Source organism: Oryctolagus cuniculus, chromosome 10, assembly GCF_051225735.1.
Source record: "Oryctolagus cuniculus isolate XC-2025 breed Fujian yellow rabbit chromosome 10, ASM5122573v1, whole genome shotgun sequence".
NCBI classification, from domain to species: domain Eukaryota; kingdom Metazoa; phylum Chordata; class Mammalia; order Lagomorpha; family Leporidae; genus Oryctolagus; species Oryctolagus cuniculus.
This window is the reverse complement of record NC_142876.1, coordinates 88,821,609-88,839,147: the sequence shown is the minus strand read 5'-3', so window position 1 is coordinate 88,839,147 and position 17,539 is coordinate 88,821,609. Positions and strand designations below refer to the sequence as shown.

General features: G+C 52.6%; 1 protein-coding gene and 1 long non-coding RNA gene across 4 annotated transcripts in view; both read right to left on the bottom strand.

The window, feature by feature from the left end:
* LOC127492427 (uncharacterized) overlaps window positions 1-10,797 on the bottom strand; it is a 118,480-nt gene extending 107,683 nt beyond the window's left edge. Inside the window, exon 1 of one of the 2 annotated variants that reach the window (XR_016214244.1) lies at window positions 10,567-10,797. This is a non-coding gene — a long non-coding RNA (uncharacterized LOC127492427). The remainder of the gene's footprint in view (window positions 1-10,566) is intronic. The other variant, XR_016214245.1, reaches the window with a different exon arrangement.
* A 1,038-nt stretch (window positions 10,798-11,835) lies between these two features.
* On the bottom strand, window positions 11,836-16,810 carry FEZF2 (FEZ family zinc finger 2). 2 transcript variants are annotated; one of them, XM_008260871.5, is made up of 6 exons: window positions 16,625-16,810; window positions 15,573-15,687; window positions 14,287-15,199; window positions 13,787-13,921; window positions 13,423-13,555; window positions 11,836-12,514 (listed from the first exon to the last, which is right to left on the bottom strand). In XM_008260871.5, exons 3-6 carry the CDS (start codon window positions 15,139-15,141, stop codon window positions 12,255-12,257), a joined length of 1,383 nt encoding a protein of 460 aa, XP_008259093.1. In that variant the 5' UTR covers window positions 15,142-15,199; window positions 15,573-15,687; window positions 16,625-16,810; the 3' UTR covers window positions 11,836-12,254. The 2 variants fall into 2 exon arrangements, with proteins under 2 accessions (XP_008259093.1, XP_069906076.1); XM_070049975.2 differs by lacking the exon at window positions 16,625-16,810 and having other exon boundaries at window positions 15,573-15,873.
* Between the last annotated feature and the right edge of the window lie 729 nt (window positions 16,811-17,539).

Here is a 17,539-nt window from a genome sequence, read left to right as displayed (position 1 = left end):
GGTGGGAGTAGGGGAGGTAACCATATTATGTCCCAAGAGTTCTTTGCAGCAAAAATGACCCAATCTTCTTACTGTTGTTCGATACTTTTACCTCTCTCTTCTAGGGGCTGCCTGACCTGACCTCTGCTCCACCTCCCCTTGAAGACATTTTTATTCTGAATAGAAATGTGGGCTGTGTTTAGGGTTTTATTTTCCTTGCTATGCCTACTTTGAAGACGGTCTTTTTTTTTTTAAGATTTATTTATTTATTTGAAAGAGTTACACAGAGAGAGGAGAGGCAGAGAGAGAGAGAGAGGTTTTCCATCCGATGGTTCACTCCCCAGATGGCCGCAACAGCCAGAGCTTTGCTGATTTGAATCCAGGAGCCAGGAGCTTCTTCTGAGTCTCCCACATGGGTGCAGGGGCCCAAGGACTTGGGCCATCTTCTACTGCTTTCCCAGGCCATAGCAGAGAGCCGGATGGGAAGTGGAGCAGCTGGGAGTAGAACTGGCACCCAGATGGGATGCTGGTGCTTCAGGCCAGGGCGTTAACCTGCTGCGCCACAGCGCCAGCCCCACTGAAAGAGGTTCTGAACTGATAAAGGGATTAGGGAAGACAAGGAAGATGCTGGGAGGGAAAATCCAGTCTTGAACTTGAGCTGTTCTGTTACTAAGAACTATCAAGGGAAGGTGGGTCATGGGCTAGCGCAGGGACTTAAGCTGCCCCTGGCAACCCCAGCAACTCATTTTGGAGTAATGGTTAGAGTCCCAACTGCTCCACTTCCAATCCAGCTCCCTGCTAATGTGCCCTGGAAAGAAGAGGATGGTTCAAGTACCTGGGCCCCTGACACTTACGTGAACTTGGATGGAGTTCCTGGCTCTTGGCTTCAGTCTGGTCCAGCCCTGGACATTCTGACCACTTCGGCAGATGGATGATTTCTTTCTCTCTCCCTCTGTCTCTTCGTTTCTCTGTCACTCTTTCAAATAAATAAATAACATTTTCTTTAAAAAAAGAGAGAGAGAAATTAGGTCATAAAGAGAAGACTGTACGAGTCTGCATCTTTGGTTACAAGTGATACAAAACAACTCTGATGGATTTCTGTGGAAAAGGAATTCACTGCAATGTTATGGGGCAGCTACGGAAACAAAGGGAAGGTTGTACTACCAGAGTGGGAAGAACAGGCGGTAGAAGTCACAGGCTGATCCCCAGCCGCCTTGCAATGATCATCAGCTATTTGCACTTTTAGCCCTCTGCTTCAGGGTCAAACTCCAGATAAAGCACCTATCTATCTGAGTGACGTAGCTCGGGTGCCACATTTCTCCCTGGGCCAGTGGGGATGACACGGTCAAAGCTCCAATCATCTGAGCTCAAAGAAGGGCAGCTCCCCTAAAGCAAAATCAGAATGCTGAGAACAAGAACAACGGGACATGGGGGCTGTCAGGCAAAAACAAACAACTGAACACCCTGGCACTTACCAAAGCTTTACTGGTGGCACTCACGGGCATAGAAACTTCCTACAGTCCTCATCGTTCTACCAGGAGAGCTTTCCATAGCTTGTGGGAAAATGGAATTTAAAAACTAGAGCAAGTTTTCCATGAACTTTTCAGAACCCCTGACGTGAGCCTGTGTGACACTTCGCTCCATGCTTCCCCTCTGCTGACACTACAGCGAGGTCTCCGACTTCTGTGACTTCAGGAAGTGTGAGGGAAAGAGTGGTATCCTGGAAAGCTCTCACCCAGAAGTCTGTTAAGAGTCTCAAGTTCCTAAGACAAGCAACCACCTCCTTGTGGAAAAATATGGCCTACCCAATATAACTGTTAAACAGTCACATTTAAGTCAAGGATGTGTTGCTTCGCTGATGCCATCTGGAGACTTGGCTGGGAAATGCACGCTTTAAGAACATGGCAGCAGTATCTTTCTATAACATTTTTTCACTTTGATCAATTACCATTCCCTTTGGTGGGAAAAATGGTATGTGGGTCAATAGCACTGCATATACCACCCACTGCCCAGGAGTGTTCTTTGTTTTCTGGGGCACACCTTGCAAAGCTCCTTTTCAGACTGGCAAGCAGGTCTGAGCTGGACCAACCAATGGACAGTTCAGAAATGTTGGGGAGGGGAGGCTTTTTCATGGAATCCAAGGGGATTAATTCAAGAAGACAACTTGATTTGAGTTGTATAGATTCTGGGTGCATCAGGGACTTGAACTCCACCAACACAGATACTGATGACCCAATTCAAGTAGCCTGCTCTCAGACATGTCCTATCAGTTCACTTTCTTATTTCTTTCTTGGTATCTATCATGATCTGAAACGATTTCATGATTCTTTTCTCACTGATCACCTGTGTCCTACCATTAGAGGGTCAGATTCACCAGGTCAAGTCTGTCTTGTTCACAGTGTCATTCCTACGCAATGACTGATACACAGCACGGCTTCAATATCTGTCTGATGACTGTGAATTTCTACAGAAAGGAGTGCAACACAGTTCCCCAGAAGCCTGGGCTGGATAACCTACCCACCCATGAGAAGGAATGAAAACTGACAGTCAGTTTCAGTGTATGTCTACATGCCAAGCACTGGACACAGCAACCAACCAACCAGACTCAATTCCTGCCCTTGAGAACTTAAAATATTTTTATCTGGTAGAGATAAGTGCAATCCGACTTACTCTGCTAACTAAATATCCCAAGATTATTTAAATGGTAATAACAGTAGTAGAAATAACTAAGAGTGAATAGCTATAATTCATTGAACATCTATGTGCCTGGCACTTAACATATTTGATCCCATTGATCTTCTGTTAAAAAAAAAAAAAGAAGAAGAAATTATCAATTCCCAACTTGACTCTCACTGGGATTAAACATGACAATAGGTCTGATCTGATTTCATCATCATTTAAAAAATCATCTATTATTTTTCACTTTGTTTCTGTGTGGGAGCAAACTGTTGAAATCTTTACTTAATGTATGCTAAACTGATCTTCTGTATATAAAGAGAATTGAAAATGAATCCTCATGTGAATGGAAGGGGAGAGGGAGTGGGAAAGGGGAGGGTTGCGGGTGGGAGGGACGTTATGGGGAGGAAGCCATTGTAATCCATAAGCCGTACTTTGGAAATTTATATTCATTAAATAAAAGTTAAAAAAAATAAAAATAAAAATTAAAAAAAATAAAATCTTCTAACAACTCTCTTATGATTTTAAAAACGAAGCAGTTAGGGGTCAGCTGTGTAGCATCCCATATGCGTGTTGGTTCAACATCCAGCTGCTTCACTTCCTATCTAGCTGCCTGCTACTGCATCTGGGAAAGCAGTGGAGGATGGCTCAAGGACTTTAGTCCCTACAGCTATGTGGGAGATCTGTAAGAAGCTCCTGACTCCTGGCTTCGGCCTGGCCCAGCCTCAGCTATTTTTTTTTTTTTTTTTTTTTTTTTGACAGGCAGAGTGGACAGTGAGAGAGAGAGACAGAGAGAGAAAGGTCTTCCTTTGCCGCTGGTTCACCCTCCAATGGCCGCCGCTGCAGCCGGCGCCCCGCGCTGATCCTGGCAGGAGCCAGGAGCCAGGTGCTTTTCCTGGTCTCCCATGGGGTGCAGGGCCCAAGCACCTGGGCCATCCTCCACTGTACTCCCTGGCCATAGCAGAGAGCTGGCCTGGAAGAGGGGCAACCGGGACAGAATCCGGCGCCCCAACCGGGACTAGAACCCGGTGTGCCGGCGCCGCAAGGTGGAGGATTAGCCTATTGAGCCACGGCGCCGGCTCAGCCTCAGCTATTACAACCATTTGGGGAGTGAATCAGTGGATGGAATTCCCTCCCTCCCTCCCTCTCTGTCTCTCTCTCTCAGTGTGGGTGTGGGTGTGGGTGGGTCTTCCTCTGTGTAATTCTTTCAAATAAATCTTTTTTTAAAACTGTGCGAGATAAAAATAAATGATTATTAAAAAACACACAATTAGGTCTGAGAACATTGCAAGGAATCACCCAAGACCTCTTAGCTGGTGAAGGTTCCAAACAGCTGGCCCATGTGATCATGCTCTACAGCCTCCCTCAAAAACAGGCAGGCCTCAGCAGGCCTCAGCAGCCAGGCAGCTACAGAGAGGGTTCTTCCCTTTGGCTCACATGTAGAGCTCCAAAGGACCACTCTATAGCACCATTCTCTCTGCCTCAACGGTCGGTGGTAACGATTGCAATCACTTATCTGAATGACTGCAACGGACCAGGTGTTCAACTTGCCCAATTGCACTGCCTCATTCTAACGGCCTCGTGCAGTCAATGTTATTACTGTGCTCCTTTTGCAGAGGAGGCCGAGGCTAAGGCAGGCTTCTAGCACACAGTCCCACAGCTGCTCAGAAACAGAGCTGGGTTTCCAATTCAAATCCACGGACACTAAACTCAACCATAGGAAACTGCATCTAGTTGCGGTCACCCTGCCATCTTTCCTTCACCCCTGTGCTTTCACTTTGGCTGCCTGGGATCTATCTTCCTCTGTAGCTGCACAGCAAACACCTGCTGCTCTCTGAAGTCTCATCACTTCCTCTAGAAAGGTATTGTGGTCTTTATGTTCTTCTACCCAGGATCGAGCAGGAGTCTTCAGGTTAGAGCTCTCTATTACAGCAAGGGTCTGTGAAGGCCATGGGTGCATCCAGTGGACTCACACTGTCAAGGGCCAGGTCTCAGATCCTCTCACTCTCTACCTCTAAACTTCTCAGTTCAGGAAGTTCTCCTCTAACATTATAGCAAATATGCCCAGGGGCCTATTTACAGACCCAGAAGAGAGGCGTCTGCGCTGGCACAAGTCCTGCGTAGGACTCTCATTGGCTTCATCTGGGTCAGATGCTCAGGCCTGAGCCATTCACTATGGACGAGAAGATGCTGCCCTCTGATTGGCCAGGCCTGGGTCACATGCCCACAGTGGAGGGATGGAAGGGCTCCCACCATATAGACTGAGAGTGGGGGAGGGGTGACTTCTCCAAAGGAAAAGTTGGATGGTGTTACCAGACGGGAGAATGATGATCAGCAGGAAAAAGTAACAGATGTCCACCACACTCACCCACCCAGACTGGACTGAATGCCCAATTTCATCCTCATAGCCAAGTATTCTATGGGGATTTTGGTTGCAGGTGCTTTTCTCCCCTTCTAAACTGCATGGTCCTCCAGGTCAGAGGCTACCTCCTCCCATGTGATTCCAGCAAACACATAAGATGTCTTCAAACCATGTGTGTTGAGTAAATGATCGATTGTCTTCATTCCTGGACAAAGAGCTCACCATCTTCTTTCATCTTTCAAACGCAGCATCATGAGCGCTAGACACACAGGTGCTAAGTCGGGGTTTTACAAACTGTAGCTGGGCGGCGGGGGGGGGGGGGAACCAGTTAGCTCAGATTACAATATACACCCCTGGACCACATCCTCACTCTGCACACTCACTCTCAGTAAATGGGGTACAGGAATTTGCTCTTTTTGTAAAAACTTGATGTGATTCTCAGGCATGTTCCTGTTAGAATGGGGACTCCATAGTCAATTCATTTAGCTGTACTATATTTGAGTCATACCCTCTCAGGAACTCAATTTGGTCTCCTATAAAATGGGGCTAAGAAAATTGCTTAATACGTAATGAGAATTCAACAAGATAACGGGTACTTCCTTCAAGTGTTGCTACTTGAGATCTTTCTCTTACTAAGCTTCTGGAAGGCCTGGTCAAGGAAGCATGGGGAACGTCAGGCCTTTGGGCTGTGTAACCCCACAAAATCATGGGATCTGGCCCTGCGAAGCCAACTGCAAAAGTGACTCAAAATTCAATGTCTATAACAGGCTGATTTTTAAGTTGATAGTTTTTGCGTGCCCCACGAATGGTGTTACAAATAAATGGAACTCAGCAAAAGAAAGGTTCCCCACTCCCAGCTGGACGGGCCTGATACTATTCTGAAATTCTAATTATTTGTGTTAACTCATTTCATCCTCACAGCATCTGAAATAGATCCTCTTAATATTGCCACTTTATTTATTTATTTATTTATTTTTTCAGATGAGGAAACAGACGACATCATCTTGAGCTAGGTGGCTGAGCCAGGACTTGAGCTCAGGTGCTCTGATGTCAGATCCCAGGCTCCCAACTACTCAGCATACTTTGTCCTTATGGGTAACATGTACTTTCCTTAGGCAATTCACCAGCAGCCACTTTGGAGGCAAAATGAGGACAATGAAACTCTTGGAGGAAAAAGAGCTCCCAGACAGACCCAGGGGGACAGATATTTGGTTGAGGGGGTTAAGATACCTGCCTCCCTGCCACAGCGCAGTGCCTGGGGTCAAGTCACCACTGTGATCTCAATCCATCTTCCTGCTAATTTGCATTGTGGGAGGCAGCAGGTGATGGTTCACATTTGGATCCATGCCACCCATGTGGGAAACTCAGATGGAACTCCTAGCTTGGGCCTGACCCAGCCCCCTGGCTATCACAGAGCATCGAAGAAGAGAACTAGTAGGTGGGAGGACTCTGTCTCTGTTCCTCTCTGTGTGTCACTCTGCCTGAGGAAAAAAAAAAAAAAAAAGCCCTCGGGCTGAAGAAGACAGGCACAATGACACAGAGTGCCTTTGGTAGAGAAGTAACCCTATCAGCCTCTGGTTTAACTGCAATAGCGAAGTCTCCTCCCCCTCCCCTTTCCGGAAATGCAGCTTTCTAGATTCCCTAACACCTCTCTGCTTTGAAAACCAGAACTAGCCTGCAATCTCAGATGACTGTTTGTGTTTTGAAGTGATATACTTCTTTCTCCCCCTTCTGTACTTCCAGACACCAATCTACTTTTTTTCCACGAAGCATGAGCAAAGCCCGAAAGCGCAAGCCAAGCCCTCAGAAATGTGATAGCTGTTTCCGAGTCAGAACACAAAACCTAGAATCGAGATCAAAATGCTGCACTCTAGTATCGGAGATGGCACCCGTCCCGCCTCGAAAATGGAGTAAGGAAGGCTTTAAGAAACCAGACTTTGTTATGCTTGCTTCGCAGGTAGATTTCCTTGAAAAACTCACCATACCTCTCTGGGTTTTATTTACCTGGCTCTACTGAACACCAAGTGAAAAAGAAACTCCAACACTTTCGCTGTTGGGATACCTGGACATTCATGTTTAATTACGAGATAATATGTGTCTCATATTGACATATACCCTTAACCTTCTTTTCCAAGGAAGGAAGTATTAAAATGAGGTGGACTCTCAAAGCTAGATGAACAACTATGGGAACTAATTCATATACCCCATGCCCTGATTCACAAAGCCACACACCATCAGCATCTTCATTGCCTTGCTACTTCCTTAGGAAGGCAATCACCCGCCTAAAGGAGAGGGTTTGGAATGGTCACTCCCGGACAGGAGCGTAGACAAACTGAATGTGAGCTGGTAACATATGGTGGCTGGCCCTGGAGGGGCAGTAGGGGTCATGGGGCTCCATGAGAGAGGAGCCTTGTGCCGAATGCCAGGGACGAATGGCCAGATTAGCAGAACTACGGGAGATCCCTCAAATGCTAGCCTGATACATTTTCCACTCACGAAAGAGACATCCCAAGAGTAGGGGGATGGGTTGGACACCGAGAGCTTCCCATCAGCACCTCCCGGGCCTGGGGTGCCCTGGCTGGAGCCTGCTCTTGGATAGAGCGCCGAGCTCTGTGCGCCTCGTTCCCAACTGGTGGCGCGCCGAGTTCTGGGCACTGTCCACTGTCCAGCAAGAGGCCTGGCTGGGGCTCCCTTTCCTTGGGCTATGTACTTTCAACCAGTTTTGAGCAGCCCCATTTCAGATTGGCCTTTTTATGTTTGATATAAAGAATAGTTGTTGGCCAATTTCATCTTTTCATCGCTGTTCTCTAGGCCTGAATCCAAGCAGTTTGTCAGATGCTCATTAACTCCCCCCTTGGCTCTTTCTAGTGTGTCTCCTAAGCTCATTGTGCCAAGAACTAACGCTTTCTTTTACACGAGTCTCTTTCTCTGCTCCATCAGGGAGACAAATTACTTTCCAAAAGGGATCGCCAGGGATGGTTTAATGAGAATTTCTTTGGGGCTAGGCATGGAACGCAATGTAGTTAACATTCGGTGGACTTAATTGGACTTTTCTGCCTCTTTTAAAAAAAAATCTGAAGCTATCCTGTTAATCTCTCATTTGTAATCAATTGTGTTGACTAAACAAAAGTCTAGGTCGTCTTTTCTTCCTGTCCCAGACAATCCTTTGTTGCCTCTAAATGCCTCATTCTTGAGTGATCCTGGTCTCGTAGATGGGCCCGGTTGTTGACAGTTCATTATTGCGCTTTTGTCCATTTAATCTTTCTTGCTGTGTTTTGCATGTGCATGCCTTAATGAGCTCCGTTGGCAATTAACATGTTTCTAGGAGCAAACTGGTTGCTCAGACGTTTGAGAGGCCAGTGCAGGGAAAAGGACAACGCAGCTGCCTTGAGGTTGTTTATTTCCCAGCGCATTCTCAGGACTCGGTCCTCTCTCTGGCCGCCCCCTCTCCAGCCTTCCCCAGCCCATTCCCCACCAGCACACCTGGATGTCTTGCTGCTGCCACTCTTGCCCCCCACCCCCAGACTCTTGGGAGCTGAACAGCTCCATGGGGACCAGCCAGATCGATGCGCTTCTGCGGACAAGGCAAGAAGGAGCACAGGGCCCCCCGAAATGTGTCTGGATGCTGGCACCTTCTCTGTGTCGCTCTTTACAGAGAGGAACCTCTACCCGCCTAAGGCAATAGGACTGTACAATCTGTTATGTACAAGGCTGTGGCTTTGGAAGGTTTTTTTTTTTTTTTTGAGTCTTGCTGGCAAGATTGCTGAAGTGTGAGCAGTCATGGACAGAACAAACATCTTGTAGGGGAAAAGATAATTGGAGTCTTTTTTGTGTCTGTGACAGGATTCCCCTCCCCCGCAATTTGATTTTTTTAAAAATATTTTTAAGGGCGGCCTCTTCAATTTAATCAAAGTTAGAATATTAATATGCAGTGGATGACTACCTTGTTTAAGTCATTTACTAATATCGTAAACTGCAAGTCATGCAAACAGTTTAATATTAAGAGGGGAAAATGCGAAAACAAAGCCTTTCACCCCTCAATTCCGATGCATGGTGAATAACTAAGAAGGCTCGGAGCTAAGATGGTTACTGCAAGAGCTTAGCGCTGGCTTCGGAATGCGTCCTGCCTGCGCGAAGTGTTTGGCAATTCAGGCAGAAGGTTCCTTTGCTCTTTGCACTACCACTCAGGTGAAGGAACCTTGTCCTCCATCGCACACCTGATGGAAGCTGGTCTCTTAAATCCGGGAGAGACCTCAACCTGTGGCAAGCAGAGCTAAGCCTTATAGATACAGAAGACCTCTGTTTATCTCCAATTACTGGCAGATGCGAACCAACACCTTCTCAGGTGAGAGCGATTGACAGAGGCTGGTGCGAAGCTTAAATAACAATCAAGTTGCGAGGAAACAACCTCAAAGCGTGCAAAGTGTGCAAGCAGCCCTGCCCAGGCATCCCTCTGAGCCACACAGCTCCCTCACCTCTGCCTGACTGCAGAGATGAGCAGTCCATCCGGGAACTGCCTTCCACTTTTTCCCAGGAGTTTATTTGCTGCCTGATTGACAAGCCAGCAATCTCGGAACCTGGAAACAGGTTTTTCCCATTCCGGGAGATAGCTGACCCTTTCCATCTCTCTCCTGGCAAAAACTTTTTAACGCCAGACTTTCTCAAAGAAAGTTCTCCCACTTGATGGTTACAGGTTTCTTTCCCTGGACTGGTATCCATCAAGAAGAGAACTTGAACACGTGCATTCTACTCGCCCCTGCCTCCACCACCACAAAATCCAGGAGCTGTGGAAGAAGGGGGCTCCCCCGGACCATCCTCTGGCCTCCTAGTTGCCTATCTACAAAGGATCCTCCACGCAGGAAGGAAAGGACTTTGGTCGACACGACTGTTAACAGGGGCACCGAAGAACTCCCGTGGGTGGGATTAAAATTGAGAACAAGGACAGGTACCCACTCCCCGAGCCCGCCCGCCGTCCCCTCCGGGGGATATAAGCTTGGGAAAGGCGAGGCACTGTTTCCTTATCCTTAGCCTGCACACCCTCCTCTCCATCCTGGAGTTTCCTGGGGTTTATGGCACCGACGGGGACTGCGGAGTTAAAACCGCATACCCCTCTGGGTCCCAGTCTCACTCCGCGAACCGCAGCCAGAACGAGCTAACATTTAAATTCCCTCTCGCTTCCTCGTCCCCCCTCCCCTGGCTGCGCCTTCCTAGACTTAGGGGGAGGGGGAGGAATACAAAAAAACGAGGACGCTCTCCTTTCAGGAAATGGAATTCTAATGTGCGCGTTCCTATTTCTGAATCGGAGGTACTAAAAATACCCCCGCGACAGCCTGAGGAAGCTGTCGCCGTCCTCTGTGCAAACAAAATCGACAATTCTCCTTCCCGGCGCAATGGGCCTGCGAATCGGGCGGGGGCCGGCGACAGGAGAGCGCTTCCACTCTGCTTCCAGCGTCTCTTCCCCGGCCCAAGCCCGAGAGTCCTCCTCCCCCGCGCGGGCCCGAAGGCGGCCAAGGTCTCCCCCAAGCCCGGAGCTGGAATTCCTGCCTTACCCAGCCCAGGGTCCCCGCGCAGGCCACTTCGCTCGTCTCTGCCTCGGTTTCTTCCTCCGTTAAGTGGGCACAATCACTCCCAGCGAGAGAACGTGTGTCTGGCGTGGAAGACATGCTCAGGGGAATGAGCTGCTTTTCACCTGTGCAAGCCCCTTGGCGCACTCAGCGCCTACTGCTTACCATGCGTTGGGCTTACCTGCGCTCAAGTCGCTTTCAGGGTTACGTAGGGGTTGCCCCTTGGTTTATTTAACCATCCTCCCCTTCCTCCCCCCCCCCCCCCGTGAGCCGCCACTGGCAGTGAAAATCCGCGAGGGGTCAGCGCCCAGCCACCCTCACCCCCTCCACGGGGAGGCTGCGTGGACGCGCGCTCCTGGGCCCCACGCCGCATTTCCTCCCGGCACTGGGGAACATTGTTCCAGAAGACGTGGGCTGAATGGCGGCGCGGATATTAAAAGTGTGTGTGGAGGGAGGCCGGGCGCGACGCGCCGGTAATCCGAGCTCTTGATTATCAGATTCGGATCAAACGGGGCGGCGGCGGCCGGCCCCCTCCTGGGAATGATTAGATGATTAATGTAATGCTGTTTGAAGGGTCTCTGTTTTCTCTCTTAATTTGGGTCATTACTTAGAAAGCAAGCGTGAGATCATTTCATCAGCGTGCTCGGCGGCGGAGATAGCTATTCAGGAAATGGGCTAACTGCGCGATAATCAGGGCCCGGGAGGCGGCGGCAGTGGCGGCGGCAAGCGCAGGGAGACCCGGCGCGCCCTCCCGCGGTAGGGCGTACGGCACCGGGCGGCCAGCCCCCGGGACCCGGAGCGCAGGCGGGGTTGGGGATCCTTAGCCGCCGGGGAAGACTGCGAGTGCTGCTTGTCCTCCTTTGGTTTGCTTTGGACCACAGGATGCGCATGGAAGCGCCCCAGCAGGGCAGTGCCTGCTGAGTCGGGCGGGCGCGCCGCTGGCCTCGCGAATGCACCTCAAAACCCAACCACGTTTAACGCCCCCCTCTTTCCCCTCTAATTTTCTTACCCAATAAGGCAACACCCAGAATGCCAAGCGTCCAAGCAGTCACCAAAGAAAACCTTGGCACCTCCTGGAGGCCGATTAAGCCTTTAGCTCCTGGGTGTCTGCGCACGCCAGCGCCGCTGGAGCACCCGTTTGGCCTCACCCCGGCCCAGCGGCACCCACGGAAGTCGCATTTGGGGAGGGAAATGTTAGAAATGCCTATTTCCCTCTCGGTGTGGGGGTGGCCGAACTGACCACGCGGCGAGGGGAAAGGGGGGAAAGAACACGCGCACCAATGATTCTGTTTATTGGGTCATAGATATGTAATATATTCCGTGTTCGCTTGTACAGGAGGATCTACATAGCTGTATAAAGATGGCTGGGGCGCCGCTCTCTTGCGGGGTGCTCACGGTGACAGGCTGCCCAAGGAGAAGCCCAGGCCTGGAATTAAATACGTTTCGGCGCACTGGATTTAAATAAGTTTCCTGAATACACAAAGGTGGGAGCCACGCGAATGCTGCCGGTCCTCGAGGAAACGTATAGCTTTCCAAAAATATGCTGGTTTCGATAAATAGATTTTAGCCTCTCTGCTATAGTTTTTTTTTTCTTTTAATTTTAGAAATAAGTTTATACGTGTGATCTGTTTGGGGGTAGGATGGGGCGAGAAGGGAGGGCCAGGCGGTGGCTTTCAGCTCTGCACTGTCCTGGTTAGGTCCTTTGCGGAGGGGGCGGCGGGGCCCACGCTGTCGTGGAGTTTGCGCACGTGTTTCTTTAAGTCAAAGTTTCTGCAAAACCCTTTGCCGCAAGTGGCGCACGTGAAAGGCTTCTTGTCGTTGTGGGTGTGCATGTGGAAGGTCAGGTTGTAGACCTGGTGGAAAGCCTTGTTGCAGATAGTGCATTTGTACTGCTTCTCGCCGCTGTGGGTCAGCTTGTGGTTCTTGTAGTTCCCTACAGGAGGCCAAAACACAAACAACACAAAAGTAGGGGTAGGCAGTGGAATGAGGGGGCCTGAGCACCCCGGGGGTGGCTCAGGTGCCCGCGCAAAGAAGGCGACGCTTGGTTAGGCGGGCGCGACCTCTTCGAGTGAAGAAGTTGTCAAACTTCGTATGCGTCAAGCCCGCTGAGCTCCCGACTGGACAGAGCTCGGAGTCTCGCCGAGCTGCCCCGCGCCCCTGCCCCGCCCGGGATGGAGCCCCAAGGAAGCGTCCCCTCCTGCCGAGCTCCGCCGGCCGGGAAACTTTAGTGCAGCCCAGAGACGCACAGGGTCTTTGGCGGGGTAAATGCCTCGCTCCAAGAAATTCGCACAAAGCCGGGCTTCGTTCCTCTTGTCTTTTCCCCTCCTCAGTTAAAAAGTTACTTCCCCCCACCCCGAACACCCCCACGACCACCTGGAGATCTAAAAGTCCCCAGAAAAAAATCCGAGCGGGGCGCTGGATGTAGGGGGCACTGAGGCCCGGACCAGTGTCCCCGGAGCCTTAAAGTTCTTCCCGGAAGGTGCATTTGGGTCCATTTCTTTTTTTCATTTGAAAGGGGTGCCTCGGCTACAAAGGGATTTTTTTTTTCTTTCGTAAGGCAAAATTCACTCCTTTTCCTATGTCCTTTCCTTCTGCATCCTTCCTTCCCTTCTACCTTCCAAATTCGGAGTCTCCCAGTGCACCCCACCAGCATCCAGCGAGCTCTACAAACCCTGCGAGGAGAGCTTCCCCTTAAACCCGACACAACCCGATTGCAAAGAATTGCGGCGCCCGAGCCCGCAGCGTGCGCGCCGCCTTTCCCCAGAGCCCTCCTTCGCGGTCCCTTCCAGCCACGACCCGCCGAGTCCCCAGGTGAGGGGAGGGCCTCGCCCGGCATGTTACCTTTTTGGTGAAAGCCTTTGCCGCAAAATTCGCAGACGAAGGGCTTGTAGCCTGCGTGGATGCGGATATGCGTGTTGAGCGTGGAGCTCCGATTGAAGGCTTTGCCGCACTGGTTGCATTTATGTGGTTTTTCCTGCAGAGAGGGGCGCACACACACTAAGGCCAAGACCCTGGAGGGAAGAGGCTATCTAGAGGACACCTCGAGGGGACACGCGCCCCCCCCCCCGGAAGTGGGAAATCCTTGGCCTTCAGACCCTAAGTGCTTCGCGCCGGCTCCGGGAGTAAGGGTGTAGTTTGAGGGCAGGAGGTAGGGAGAGAAGGAGGTTCGTGCGTGCGCGGGTCAGGCCGACCCAGGGCCACGTACCTGGGTGTGGATGATTTTGTGTCTGCAGAGCGTGCTGGCCTGTCGGAAGCCTTTCCCGCAGACTTTGCACACAAATGGTCGGGCTCCGGTGTGGACAGGCATGTGGCGGGTGAGGTTATAGTGAGCGTTAAAAACCTACGGGGGGGACACGAGGGGAGCCTTGTCGTGCATCTCTTGGGTGACCTAGAGCCAGCCCTGGGAATCCAGAGCCCGTGTCCCGCCACTGATGTACCTCTCTAGAGACCAGAGCCCCTCTTGGCTTGTAAAATGCTTCCCAAACCCACAGCTTAACCCCAATGCTATGTGGCCACCGTCAAGAGCATCCCATTTTATAGGATAGGAGACTGAGGCCCAAGGAAACCCCCCCTCCCCACCTTGCTAGCACACAGCTTCGTGGGGCAGCTCCTCTGTTGGAGAAAGGGGGCGTTCCGGGCTGTTTCCAGGGAAGCAGCAGCTGCCGGTCGCCCCTCCCTGTCCCTACTGGTCCCTGGGACTCTCACCTTGCCGCACACCTCGCAGGTGAAGTTTTTAGGCTTGCCGTCCGCCGCGCCCCCGGGCAGCTTGCTGTGGCCCTTGACGCCGCCGCGCTCGGCGGTCAAGGCCGAGTTCTCCTTCAGCACCTGCTCCAATGGCGCGGGCAAGCGCTCCTTATGGGGGTAGGGAGCTGGATGGGGGAACTTGTCCGCGGCCAGGCCGGCCAGCTTGGCATTCTCCAGCAGGAAGAGCTTGGGGTGAGCCGCCAGGGCGGCCGGGGCCTGCGCGTTGAGGAGGCCGGAGGGGAAGAGGTGGCCGCCGAGAAGCTCGGAAGGCGGGTAAGCGGTCGAGTCCAGGTAGTTGAAGTAGTAGAGAGAGCCGCTGGCCGGCAGCCCCACCGCCTGGTTGATGACCTGCGGCTTGATGACCCTGCCCGCGGGCAGCGCAGACGGCGCCAGGCCCAGCTCGGCCTTACAGCACACGCCACAGTTGGTTTTGCACAAGCCGCTGGCGCCGCACACCGGGGCCCCCCCGCCGCCGCCGCCTCCTCCTCCTCCTCCACTGCCACCGCCGCCGCCCGCCCGGAGGCTGCTTTTCCAGAGCTCCGAGTAACTGAGCAGTGTCTTGGACGGCACCTCGTAGCCGAGGGGCTGCAGGGGGATCATACAGGGCAACGGCGAGCAGAGGTTGAGCAGTTTCTTGCTCTGGCTGCCGTCGGCCTCTAGCGCCCCAGGCCGGGGCTCAAAGGGCGCGCGGGGCTCCGACGTCTTGGCCATGATGCGCTCGATGGAGAAGGCCAGCGTCTTGGAAGTGGCCGGCGACGCTCCGGCGCGCGGACAGGCCGGGGGCACCATGGTCTCCAGGGAAGCGGAGCTTGCCATGGCGCGCGGAGCCGAGCCGAGCCAGGCTGGGCCGGGGCGCAGCCTCTCTCCTCTAAGTCTGCATTCCGGAAAAGGCAGGGGGGGAAGCCGCAATTTAATAAGCACCTAGTTGGGCCCGGGTCACCCATTTGCATTCAAATGAACAGAGGCAGAACAAAGTGCACCCAAGGGTACCAAATTACCGCCCATTAACCCGGCGCGCAAAGGAACCCACCAGCTCCTGCCCTGGGACTTTGAAAGAGGGAAGAAGTGGGAGGGTTTACAAAGGAAAAGGAGAAGCGGGGGTGGGGGGGAGAAGAAGAAAAGAGCCTCAAATTAACCCCCCCTCCCCTTGAGCCCTTCCCTGGACCCGGGCCTCCGCCGCGCGTGCTGCGAGCTGGACAGTGAAGGGGCAAAGTTACGGAGGCCCGGGAGAGCCACCTCGCCTTTACCTCTTGTCCCCACCGCCAAGGAGAAGCGTTCCGAGCCATGCAGCGTGCCTCTTCTGTCACATTTTGATAGCAAACATCTTCCCCTCCGCGTGAGATCACTGTCTTTTACATTCAGCTGACATCACATGAAGTCACTTGAAGTGGAATGACTTGGGCGGCGGCGCGGCTCCCGTAGCGGCCCCTGTGTTCCCCCGCGCCTGCCGGCCGCCGCCGCCACCGCCCCTCAAACTTTAAAAGGAGGCAACTGGCGCCCGCGCTCCCCTCGGGAAAGTGCGAGCGGTTTGCGAATCGGGAAGGAGGGAAGAGACGGGAGGGGGAGGGGGAGGAATCGTGATGGTTTTGCCGGTGGAAGGAAAGGGGGGGGGTGCGGAGAGCCCGAACCCAAACCCAGGCAGAGTTCCGTGCGTGATTCACAACTTTGGGGGCCTGCAGGTTTGGGGGACGCGGGGAGGGCGGGGGGGTCCCGAGCACGCCGCCCCGAGGAGCCCCTGGGTGTCCGTCCAGTCGCCGAAGTATCCCTTAGCCCTGCGCAGCCGAGCTGGGCATCGTGCTAAACTGCCATTTACCCACGGAGCCGGCGCCAGCCCCGAACACGCGCAAATGATAATTACCTCATTAGGATGTGGCGCAAGGACGCGGGCGTCGCGTTTGGAGGGGTGGGGGGAACTTGTTAATGGGGAAATATTAATTTATGCAAAAGCAACGAGCTCGCCTTGGCTGGCGTCGGAGGTCGGGAGAGCGCTCCCGCCGCCTAAGGACGACCCCGAAGCGAGCGCCCCGGAGAGCCAGGCCGCGCGCCGGGATGCCGGGGAGGGGGGGTTGTTGGGGGGGGGCGGCTCCGCAACGGGCGGGTGCGCCTCCAGCTCTCGGGCCGGCTCCCCGCCTGAGGCTGGGGGGAGCCTTCACGGCTCGCTGGAGGGCTGTTCGAGATCCTAATCGATCAGAACTGCTGGTTTATGATCGGGTTGCTGGGGCAAAGCCGTGCTGTGTTGCCGGCGGACGGCTGCGTGCAGGGAGGATCGAGGGCAGTCTCCCCGCCGATGGGTACTTACTGTTTGTATAATTGAGAAGGTCCAATCTCCACCTGTTTAAGGAGCAGATTGAAACAGCAGAACCTCCCCTGGATCCTATTAAAACGTTTTTCCTCCTAAGGCCATTCAGTCGAACCAATTTTCCGAAGTGATTCATGGAGCTGAATTCTGCCAAGGCAGCTCTTTCACTTTTAGCCACTAAAGCACTGCGTGGAACCGGGTTTTGTGTTTTTCTAAAATAAAGAGAAGGATTATCAGAGGGGAGAGGGAGGGGGCCTGAAGGGGGGCGGGCAGAGACTTAGTGTGGCCAGAGGTACAAGCAGTGGAAAGAAAAGGCCCTTTGCTAGACAGGCCCCAAGTAAGTTCGGAGGAATTCGGCGTTTTGTGCCTGGCTCACAAAAGCGGCGCAATCGGCGCTTGGTTTGGAGGGGCTGAATTCATCTGTTTGCAGACCATTCCACCTGCGTATCACAACAAACTGCTCAAAGACGTTCCCGCACTTTCAACAGGCCGGGTGCTCTTGGCAACAACAAAAGTGGTCCAGGCTGAGAGTTCTTAGGGTGGAGGTGGGGGTGGGGGGGGAGCGGAAGGCTAGCGAAAGGGGGAGCAAGAGAATTAAGTTGAGGAAGAGGGGGGAGCTGGGGGTTTTGAAAACTTTTGGCTGGTTTTGTGCACAGGACAATTATATCTTGCCAGCCGGCTTTTTGCAAGGCCATGAGCTTTGTAGCTGCAACCACAGTTTAAGAGGATTATGGTGGGTATAATATGAGCAAACAGGGTTGAGGGTTTGATAGTGAATTCCATCTCCAGAGACACACGGTCATGTGCAACCAGAGACAGTGCTGGTGGAGGCAAACCCTTCCCTTCTTCACTCAGGAACAGGTAGTGAGGGGCTGGGCATGCCCTCCCAGATCCCCTCCTTCCACCCAGCACAGC

What these genes read in the sequence shown, in the direction of transcription:
- FEZF2 (XM_008260871.5), bottom strand. Translation starts at nt 15,141, where the DNA reads ATGGCAAGCTCCGCTTCCCTGGAGACCATGGTGCCCCCGGCCTGTCCG. An exon ending in ACAAAATCATCCACACCCAG is followed by an intron (nt 13,556 to 13,786) that starts GTACGTGGCCCT and finishes CCCTCTCTGCAG; the next exon opens with GAAAAACCACATAAATGCAA. An exon ending in CAAAGGCTTTCACCAAAAAG is followed by an intron (nt 12,515 to 13,422) that starts GTAACATGCCGG and finishes GGCCTCCTGTAG; the next exon opens with GGAACTACAAGAACCACAAG.